Source organism: Sorghum bicolor, chromosome 1 (assembly GCF_000003195.3).
Source record: "Sorghum bicolor cultivar BTx623 chromosome 1, Sorghum_bicolor_NCBIv3, whole genome shotgun sequence".
NCBI lineage: Eukaryota > Viridiplantae > Streptophyta > Magnoliopsida > Poales > Poaceae > Sorghum > Sorghum bicolor.
In genome coordinates this window covers 76,513,765-76,525,181 of record NC_012870.2, presented here as the reverse complement: position 1 = coordinate 76,525,181, position 11,417 = coordinate 76,513,765, and the positions used below count along the sequence as shown (strand labels likewise).

Below are 11,417 nucleotides of genomic sequence, written 5' to 3'. Positions count from 1 at the left end.
GGATAACATGAGATGCTTACCAACGATCAATTATGAATGGGTAACGTTGATGATTAGGCATGGCTGAAGAAGACAGGATGGACTTTGACAAGATGAGCAGCCGAGGTCTCCCGAAATAGCAACGACATGAGGACTGATGAAAAAAATTTAATTTACTACACGAGAGATTTCCCAAACTAGGGGCTCCTCATATGGTAGTTTTGGTGTGCTCAACCTAAGGGTTGGTACAAATATATAGGGAGAGAAACTCCACAGCTCCACGTCAACTAGCGATATGGTACTAATTGATTTGCAACCTTCATCTTTACTAATAGGCCTAATTAATTATTAAAGCCTATTAGTAAATAACTACATGGTTTTTGGGGTTTATTATGGGCTTTGACGTTGGAAAACTAATAAGAGATTTATTATTTTCAGAATTAATTATTTTCATTGATAAAATAATTCTAGAAAAGTTTAGATTTAGTAGTTAAGCCACGAAAAATACTCCGAAAGCTCCGAAAATTTGGGAAAAATTCTCAGAGATATTATAGAACATGGGGAACCCGAATAAAGTTTTTAGAGCTAATGATAAGATTGTTTAGAGCATCTAAAAATTAGATCATGCTCAGAGAAAAGTGAGAACAGAAGATGGAAAAATTTCCGAAAAGTTTGTAGAGATTGCTTGATGGACGAGGAACTAAAAGAAGTGCTTTGAGTGACAAAGAAAAGATTTTAGGAAGGTCCTAATCAAAATTTGAGCTTAGAAACAAGGAATTTGGTTGTAGATAAAAGATAAATACGTGCCAAATAAGGAAGATCGATCTACTAAACGTATTTTAAATATTTTTCTTACTATCAACACATAAAGGAGCAACAAGCATCACTTCAAAACATATGCACCAGCATGTATGCATAATAATATTGCTATGCCTTATAATAAATTTTAATTTAATAAAAAAAATATTATTTTTCCTATATTTTCATGAGCACAAAAATACAAAATTAAATAATTTTATCTATATTTCAAAAGGAGTAAATTTTAGAGTGTTACAGCAGCGGACCGGAGCCTACGTACACTACAACCGCGGCAATCTGCCACGCCCGGAGATGAGATCGATCTATCCCTGCGCCACCGCGCCAGGCATGGACGACGGAGGAGAGGACGACGCCGCATTCTCGCCTCACCGCCCCACTCACTCCCAGCAAAAAATTTAGAAGGCGCATAGAAAGCAAAATGATTTTCATCACGAATCAATTTCTACACCCTCAATAAATTCAACTTTCATATTAGAAGCTCTGTTGTACACTTACCCACAAAGCAAAGAGACTGACAAATTAGGACTTAAAAGTATACTAACTACCAAAGCTTCTTTCAATGCAAACAGCTGTACGGCTTTGAACATGACGAAGCCTAGATCTTAACACCACTTTCCCTTCATCATTCACAAACCTGCACACCAAATTTTTTTTATGTGTTAGTATAATTGTAGACATAATTGTAAAAAAAAAAAAAACTAGGCAAAAAATTGCAATTGTGGAGTACTAACCTTAGAAACACAGCATTTGATCCTTTATTGATACATCTTTAGACTCATCAATAAGCACTAATAATTTCTACCTCGAATCTCATCCATAATGTCAGTTGTGACTTTCTCTGCACAAGCTTGTGTAAGGTTCTTTTGTATATAATGAGATGACATCGGCAATTTTTTTTAGAACCTTTGTCATATGTGTCGTTCACTATCTCAATCTTATCTTTATGCCAATCAAACATCTCTTTGAATGTACCCTAGTCAAGGGAAGTAGAACTCTCACAATCTCCAAATAAACCCGAATCATACAAATTCAAGCTCAAATTGACCATGCATGCCACTCAAAATCGTTCGCGCAACTATGAAATCGACCTCAAATGAACCATAGCGGCAAAAATAGATCTATGCTGTTTCCAAATGAGCTTCTGTGGCAGTGTTCCTCTACCCCTTCACTCATAGTCACCGACAAGCTCATCGTTGCAAATTAATTCAAATGGACTTCCCCGCTATCAAATCGAATTCACTATAGTATGCCATAATTGGGCTCATCTCCCCTAAATTGAGCAGTTGTCTCTAGCTTGGCTAACAAAGGGCGGTCAATGGATATTAGAATTATTATGTTTGGGAAGCAATGGATATTGTTGATTCCTCGTTCCTTTTGATGGATTCTCACTTCTAACTTGTTAGCCACAATCCACTGTCACAAATTATAGGTCATTTTACTTGCATATCATATATGCCTAAATACATGACAAAATATGATATGTCTTTAGATACTTAATTAAAATTGTGTATCTACAAACCTAAAATGACCAATAAATTAGAATACAATGAGGCCTTGTTTAGTTAAAAAAAATTGCAAAATGGATATTGTAGCACTTTCATTTGTATTTGACAAATATTGTCTAATTATTGACTAACTAAACTCAAAAGATTTGTCTCGCAAATTATATGCAAACTATACAATTAGTTATTATTTTTTATATTTAATGCTCCATATATGCGCCACAAGATTTGATGTGACGAGAAATCTGAAATTTTTTACAAATTTTTTTAAGAACTAAACAAGGCCTGAGTCAACTATATTTCCTCCTATAACATCTTGGCCTTATTTATTGCCAAGTTTACGTGATATGATAGTTGAATGCTCAGCAAGGAACAAATCTAGGGGTGAGGCAGGGAGGGGGCTCATGCCCCCTACCAGGCTACCACCACTTATCCATGGAGCCTCTAGAGTCTCTCTAAGAATTTTTTTTGCCACACTGATTTGAGAAGGAGAGGGCCATGGAGGTTGAAGATGAACTTTTAGAAACCATATGCACTTGACATGAATTGCAATCCTACCACGGAATATGACATATTGCATTGGTAGCAAAAGGTAGCCATAAGTTTTCACTCGACTAAATATTGGTCTCACTAGATTCGTTGATCCACGACATATAAATAATCTTAATTACCACAGTAAGGAGTGATAACTTTAAACGAGCTTATTTTTTTTCTTCCATAAAAGCAGTTCAAATACGGACACAATGCTGAACTGCTGGCAGGATGAATGACATATTGATGTCGGGGTAGAATAGTATATATGGCTAGCTTTCAAACGAAGCGAAAAGTACTATCTCTTAGCGATTGATACTACCTCCGTCCTAGAAAAGAATGCAACTATGAGATTCGTGCGAACCAACTTGTCCAAAGTTTGACAAAGTTCATAGTGATTAATATTAACATCTATGTCTCAAACAAGATTTATTATGAAAATATATTTCGTTACTAATCTGTTGATACTTATTTTGTATTACATGTTATTATATTTTTATAAAGTTAGAATCATCGGTAATGAGAATTTTCTTTTTCCCGCCCTCTTTGTGCCACATGTATCCTAGCAGGCCTGCTGACGTGCGATACGAGGTTGTTCGACCGGGGAAAACGCGCGCGGTGCTACCCTTCCCCACGGCTCACGCGTCGCTTGTGCCCGCTCACATCGTGTCTGCAACTGGATAACCAGAGACAAAACAAAACCCACCGGGGCACACCAAAGTGCTCGCTAGCGGCATGGATCATCCATTCCTTGTGCGTGCAGCGAGCAGCCAGCCAGCGGTCGGCCCGGGCGCCGCCGTACTGGCCCTATCTTCTATCCCCTTGCTGCTGGTTGCTGCTGCACGATTCGCTGCAGGATCCGTGGCAAGCAAGCGCCGGGCCACAAGCTTCCGCAACGGATTGGTTTGGTTTGGGCGCAGAGATGCACGACGAGGCCCCCGCCACCCGGCGCGGTTCCTGTGCGCGGCCAACATGCCTAGTAGGGCCTCGCCCCCAACCCGGCCGGCCACTTGCACGCGGACGAGAGACGGACGGGGCCGGCGGGGGACGGCCGTCGCGTCGAAGCTTGGACGCCAAGCATGGCCGCCGCGTCTCTCCGCGCTTGCCTCGCGGTTCCACGGTCCATAGTGGATGCCTGGATTGGATTGGATTGGATTGGTTTCAGAAGCAGCAAGTATTATTATTACGGGCAATGATTAACGCGGGACAGCAGCGCTTACTTTCTTCGCCTGCAACTGCCAAAGTGGGGAGTGACGAACTCGTGGGAGGTCTTTCTTTTCCTGCAAGTCGGACGAAGTCATCAAAAAATGAAAGCTCTTTCAGAATCGATGCAACCTTCGAATAATTTCGACGAGGAAATTACCATAGATGTTGAGGAGAAGGGCCACCGTTTCGTTTGGACAAATCGACTGATAAACCTTTATATTACTCTAATAAAAAAAGTTTCGTAGTTAATGATCGTGCATTTGAAATGTACTACTAGTAATAAGTAAAGTAAGGCGGTACAGAAACACATCAAGCTAATGACACCTTTCTTTCATCATTATCTCTAACAAGAGCAATAACTGGAGCACCACAATAGCCTTTAAAAAATATCTGTATTTTTTAATGAAAAAAAAGTACTATCAGTATTGATCACCCGCAGGAAACGCGGCAACCTCCTCCAATCCAAGGTCTTGTTTAGTTCCGAAAACCGAAAAGTTTTCCGAAGTGTAGCAATTTCGTTTTTATTTGACAAACATTATCTAAATATAGAGTAACTAGGCTTAAAAGATTCATCTCGTAATTTACAGGTAAACTGTGCAATTAGTTTTTATTTTCGTCTATATTTAATACTCCATGCATATGGCGTAAGATTTGATGTGACGGGAAATCTTGAAACGATTTTGATTTTTTTGGGTGAACTAAACAAGGCCCAAGTAGTCTGCAGTCTGCAAAAGATCTGCACAGCACAGGCATCAGGCATGCGAGATGGTCACGCCGGCCGCGGCCGCGGCCGCCGTCTCCCCTGTCACCTGCTAAATACCCAAACCACCCATACCGTCTTCAGTCATCAGCGGCTTTGCCACTGAACGCAGCACGCCACGCCACGGCACTACAGGCCACGAGAGGGTAGCACGGCCATTTCGCATTGGAGACCACACGGCGGTGGGACACGTAGGATAACGTTCGGCACAGACCGGCAGGCGCAGCCTCGTTTCCGTCCGCCATGTCATCGCCTCGCCCGCGGCTCCTTTAAAACCCGGTCCCCATCCTCGTGTTCTTCCGAAGAGATCAACCCCACCAGAAAATAAATCTGTCAAAAAAAAAAGAGAGAGAGGAGAAAACCCTAGGCGCACCGATCGAAGAGGAGTGCATCGCCGGCGACGGGTACGTGTATGCCTGCGGCGATCCCCAGAGAAGGCCAAGACCGACGCCTCCTCGAGTGACGCTGCCGCTGCCACTCCTACTGCCGCCGAGCCCGATCCGCTTCTGTACTGTGCTGACTGCTGATATGAGGGCCGCGCAGATCGATCCGTCCCTCGCCGCGCCGCCCAAGTCGCGGCTCAAGCGCCTCTTCGAGCGCCAGGTGCTGCGGGTCTCGCCGGCCGAGCGCCTCCCGTCGGCGCCTCCCGGTGGCGGGGAGAAGCAGGATGAGGTGTCGGAGCCCAGCTCGCTGTGCCTGGACGGCATGGTGCGGAGCTTCCTGGAGGACGGAGGCGGCGCCGCCGAGCGGGGAGCTGCTGCGCGGTGCTGCAACTGCTTCCACGCCGGCGACACGTCCGACGACGAGGACGGCCCCGCTGCAGCCGACGCCGCAGCCGCTGACATCGCGGAGACCATCAAGGTAGTGCAGTACAGTCTTGTAGTACTGGTGGCTGCTTCTGAATTGTTTGGAGTCGTCCTCCTGGATTGGCGGTTGCCGGCGACGAACTCACCATTTCTGAGCTGCGCGTGCAGGGGCTCGTCCACTGCGCCAGCCTCCGGGAGCGGAACCTCCTAGCCGACGTCTCCACCCTGGTGGAGCGCCACCGCGCGTCAGGAGCCCGCAAGCGCGACCTCCTCCGCCTGCTTGCCGAGTCCCTCCGCGCAGCCGGCCACGACGCCGCGGTGTGCCTCTCCCGCTGGGACAAGTCGGCGTCCCACCCCGCCGGGGAGCACGCGTACCTGGACGTGCTCCTCCCGGCCGCGTCGGAGCGCGGCGAGCGCGAGCGCGTGCTGGTGGACGTCGACTTCCGGTCCGCGTTCGAGGTGGCGCGGCCCACCAAGGCGTACCGCGCCGTGCTGCAGCGTCTGCCGTCGGTGTTCGTCGGGCGGGACGATCGCCTGCGCCTCCTGGTGGCGGCCGCCGCCGACGCGGCGCGCGCCAGCCTGAAGAAGCGCGGCCTCCACCTGCCGCCGTGGCGCAAGCTCGAGTACATGCGCGCCAAGTGGCTGTCCCCGTACGATCGCGAGGCTCCACCTCCGCCTGAGGCCACCACCGGTGAACTCGCCGGCAACGGCGAGGGAGGTGGGCCCAGTGCTTAATCATCACCGAGGTCGTTTTTGGAATAATTTTCTTTCTTTTTTGCTCTTTGTTCTTCGGGAATTTGCAGTGTGGTCCTTGCGTGTACAGGGACTGGACGCAAATGTCCTGCTTTGTTTTTTTTTCCACGCTTTCTTTTATTCTTTCTTTCCTTTTCACCCTTTTGATGGGTGTCTATTCCCCGCGGCGTAGTAGTTGTAGTAAGTAGTGCCGGTAATTATGGAGGAGAGAAAAGGCACAAAAAAATTGTAGCTTTAGTTTGATGATGAAGAGATAAAAGAAAAAGGAGATTCCGGACAGAGACCTGTCTGATTCTTTTGGTCTCAATCGTTGTTCCAGGCAGCGGAACCTGACAACGAACAAAGGAAACCATGATTTGTTGCTGTGAATCCTGTATAATTTGAGGCTCCATTTTGGCTTCATTTCGCAGAAGCGACGCGGGAAGTGTGCTCTCGCTTCCCATCCTTGATTTGGATTTTGGAGTGTTGCATCCTTTGATCCAGAACTTTTGTTTCGGATCTGCTGATGAGTCGAGTGGAGGCATCGGAATTGCAGCAGCTGGGCTTGCGGAATGGAAACGCCATTTTGGAGTTGTTTATGGTGAGTTTGCTGTACTCTACAAGCTAATCCAGGTGGGGATTTGGGAAGCAGGAAGCACAGACCAAGAGGATAGGATTGCAGGAGTAGGAGTACTATACCTGCATCGATCGACGCGTCGCCTCTTTGCAGTTGTTTATACCTGTCTGCGGCGCGTATAGTAAACAAATAAGCTAATCGGAATCTGGATCGTATGATTATCTGGTGCACCAGGTCGTATGGGCGAGTATAGATTAGATTAGATTAGATTAAATGTATTCAGCGCCTCTGGATTTCGTGCGATCTGTGCGTGCTATCATACGCTTTCCCATGGGCTTGATCGACGGGGATAAGCATTAGGCAAGGGCAATGCATGATTGGGGAGAGAACAAATCGATATCCTAGCTGGAGTACAGCAATAATCCCGGTAGGCCGGTACCCATTTTTAATGTTCTGATTATCTCCAACAGGAGACCCATTTGGAAACCCAAACTTAAAATGGGTCTCCAACACAATACCTATAGCCTCCAACAAGAGAGGCATAACCCAAATTTGGGTATCCTCTCTCCTCGAGAGCCATTTGCAGAGAGTGTTGTGTTTTAGGTCTTGTTGTTAGAGAAGACTAAAAATAGGTATGGAACCTTTTATCTGTAGCGCTACCTAAAGGACAAATGGGTCTTGCATTTTGGGTGAGGATTGTTGGAGATAGTCTGAAACTTTGTCGTGATCTGCCATTCCCATTTTCTTATGTGGGTGTTAGGTTAACTGCTTGTGTTAACAAAACGTAGTAAACCGTCATTTTTTATGTGGCCTCTGACGTCACTCGAGCCTGATCGCCCCGACTGGTTTCGGGGGAGTAGGAGTACAGTAGGCTCTACTTTTACTCCGTACGCAGCGCAGGACCCGTTGCCGTGCTCACCTCTTTTTTTTTTTTTTTTTGCGAGATTTGACACTGTTTGGCTGCGGTGGCCAGGACAAAGGAATCATCATCCCGTGCCCGTGGCCCGTGCTCCGCGCCCGCGCGGGGTCGAAAGCAAGCAAGGCGTCTCGTGTGGTGTCGACCCCGCACCGGGCAACCCGGCACCCACCCGGCGGCTCTATCATCATCAAATCGTCACGAAGGCAAGGCGCTGATCCATGAGGATGAGGACATGACCCCATACCCGGCCGGCGCCATTCCCCGGTGCCGCCGAGCTGCTCCCCCGCGCCGGGCCAGCCGACCCACGGATCCTCTGCGCCTGTCTGCACCGCACTGAAGTGCCCTCTGCTCTCCAGTCCCCACCGGCCCCGGAACGGCGCGTCGCTGGTGTTGCCGTGGTGCCGTGCGTAGTAGTACGAGGCTACGAGCGGGGGGAGTTCACGCGCGCCGCGCCGCGCCGCGCCGAAGTCAATTATTGCCATGCCGTATCCTCTGTTACACGGGGCCGCGGCTTTTGAAACCGCAGAGCGGGTGCGCCTTCTCTCTCTCTCTTTCTCTGAGCCCGGAACTGGCTACGGACGGATTGGAGCGGCAGACTCCGCGAACGCCGCCCAGCCGACCCGATGATGGCTTTCCCTCGCCCATGCCTGCATACCGATCCGAGTGGCACACGGGGGTACATGCATCCATCGCTGCAATCACTCCATGCAAGGGCCGCAACGGCAGCGACGCCGGCCGGGACGGACACTTCACAGTCACACTCGCCCAGTAAATGCGTGCTGCCCCCCCTCCCTCTCCGGACCTCGACACCCGCGGTAACAGTAGGAGTAACTACGCCGCGCCGCGCAGGCGGGCCGTGCTGTGCCGTGCATATGCATCTATTGACGGAGGAGTGTCCTACTCCGTCCTGCCTGCCGCCCACACGTACGGGCCACTACTAGTACAGTCTACATACAGGGGTTGCGTCGCGTCATGAGCTGCAGGCCGCGTTTTTTTTCAGCAGCAGAAGTGTGATGTTGTGCGATGGTTGCTTGCTATTGTCAGCCAAATCTACCGGTTATTAAATATTATTTTTTATCGTAACTTATCAGCCAAACATAACAATGGGCGCCTTCTTAATGTGTGATCGGTGAGTGACGAGTGGAATCATGGAACGGGGTATGGCTGGATCTCCATCGGTACTTGCAGAGGCCGATCAGTAAGTACATCGAAACGCAGATGAAGGCTAGTCAGTCCAGTACAGTACGCTTGATGCTGTGATGCATGCATGCACGAGCAGTCGAGCACCATGGTCCGTGGCAAAAGCAAAGCAAAGCCCTTTTTGAGATGCCCCGGCCGGCCCCGGGGGATCGATGCTGCTTGTACAGGATGCGTCTGTACGTGCCACTGTGCGCGTCCGTCCAGGGCGACGAACAAGGGGTAAAAAAAAGTCGATGACCGGCCGCGGCCGGACGATGTGGACAGAAAAGTGCTTACCATACTACTGCTGTAGGAGTACTCCTGCGTCGAGTGAGTACGATCAGGACTCATCGCGAGCACGCGCCGTTAGCCTGTCTGGCTGTCTCACGCCCAAGTTCGTGATTAGTGTTTTTTTTTTCTTAAAAAAATAATAAAAATAAAATATAACCTCAACCTAGGTGTGGGACGAGGGTGGCCACGGGAGGGGCAACCAGGGTCGCTGCCACAGAGGATCCCCCGTTGTTCCTTACAGCTGAAAAAGAGGAAGAGAAGAGCCTATTCTCTGAACTCCCTCTCCAATACAAAATTACAAAACTACTTTTAATTTCTTTGTTCCAATAATAAAATAACTACTCTACTCTGCACTAGAAGTAGAAGTCGCCTCCGGGCTTCAATTGGCAGGGTTTAAATATTCGTTGCCTGTCCTTTTCCTTGGACGCAGTCACGCAGACCTGCCAGCTTTTGGTTGAACGATGCTGATGCTGATGGATCACAATGTGCGCGAAATGGGGACAGCAAGTGATGGTACGCTTATCCGAAGATTTTGCTTGAGGCCTTGTCAAAAATTTTTGGGCTATCCTACCACTTTGGTTTGGACATGGTAATTATTATCTAAAATTAACTAAACTTATAGGAGGAGTTTTCTATGGAGGGGTGACACCCCGGATAAAGTGTATGGTGGTCACTCCCTAGTAAATTGGTCAACGACATGTCGACCGAAAGAAAAAGGAGGGCTTGGGGTGCTGGACCTAGAACGTTTTTTCCGTGGGCTAAGACTACGATGGCTTTGGTTCAAGTGTAAACACAAGGAGCGTGCTTGGAATTGCCTAGATTTGCCATGCGATTGGCGTGATTGTGATCTCTTTGCGGCGTCCACAGTGGTAACAATAGGAGATCGTAAAACTGTGAACTTTTGGACGTCGTCCTGGATTGAGGGAACATCGCCAAAGAACATTGTGCCGAACCTATTCCGAAAAGCTAAGAGAAAAAATATTACGGTGTGGAAGGCGCTTCAAGATAACCGGTGGGTGGCACATATCCTACCGCTGCAAACAGTTCAAGAGCTGCATGAGTACGCCGCACTATGGGAACGAGTACAAGAAACTACACTTGAGGAAAATAGTGAGGACACAATTCGTTGGAGATGGATAGCAGACGGGGAATACACAACCAAAAGCGCATACAACATCCAATTTGAAGGATCTTTCAGCAAGCTAAAATTGACACCAATTTGGAAAGCACAAGCTGAACCTAAATGTCGATTCTTTGCATGCACACTTCTGCACAAGAAAATTCTAACTGCCAACAACTTGATAAAATGTAATTGGGCAAATGATCCCATTTGCAAACTATGTGGAATGCACCCAGCAATGCCAACTCATCTTTGCAAAGACTCCACCTACGCAAAGCAAGTCTGGTCTTATTTGAAACAATGTCTCAATCTATACGCGCTAAACTCGGTTGGAATGAATGGATCCTTACATGGTTACTGGCGCAAATGTCGAGCAAAGTTTGATAGAAGTGAACGTAGAAAGATAGGTGGTGTCATGATCTATTTTTGGCGGAACGTCTGGAAGGAACGCAATAGAAGAACTTTCCAACAAAAACATCTACAACCGATCCAAGTAGCCCAGCTGTGCAAGGATGAAATTCAACAATACCAAATGACAACAAGACCTAGCACTATTGTTGAGTAGGTGTTTATGCTAGTGCAATACAGTGGTTTGGAACCAGTTACTTTTTTCCTTTTGTCTCTTTTTTTCAGTAGTCTTTTGGTTTTTGGCATGTGTGCCATAGTAATTTAAAGTCGAGTTGCTATGTAAGTTATTGTAAATATTTTCTGTTTTTCTTTTTCCTCGTCTAATAAAAATACGGCAAAGCTCTTGCCGCCTTTCTAAAAAAAAGATTAACTAAATTTAAAAGATTCGTCTCCTAAATTATAAATAAATTATATAATTAATTATTTTTTATTTATATTTAATGTTTATCGCAAGATTTGATGTTACGAAATTCTTGATTTTTTTTGGCTTTTGGGAGGAACTAAACAAGCCTGAGCTGAGTAGTGTAGAAATTCATTTCAGAAGAGTGTACTGTGCACATGGCCACGCTGTAACCCAGTTTTTGCTTG

At 47.1% G+C, this 11,417-nt stretch overlaps 1 protein-coding gene across 1 annotated transcript; it reads left to right on the top strand.

The window, feature by feature from the left end:
- Positions 5,082-6,732, top strand: LOC8059848. Its single transcript, XM_002468416.2, has 2 exons — positions 5,082-5,658; positions 5,772-6,732. Exons 1-2 carry the CDS (start codon positions 5,326-5,328, stop codon positions 6,336-6,338), a joined length of 900 nt encoding a protein of 299 aa, XP_002468461.1. The 5' UTR covers positions 5,082-5,325; the 3' UTR covers positions 6,339-6,732.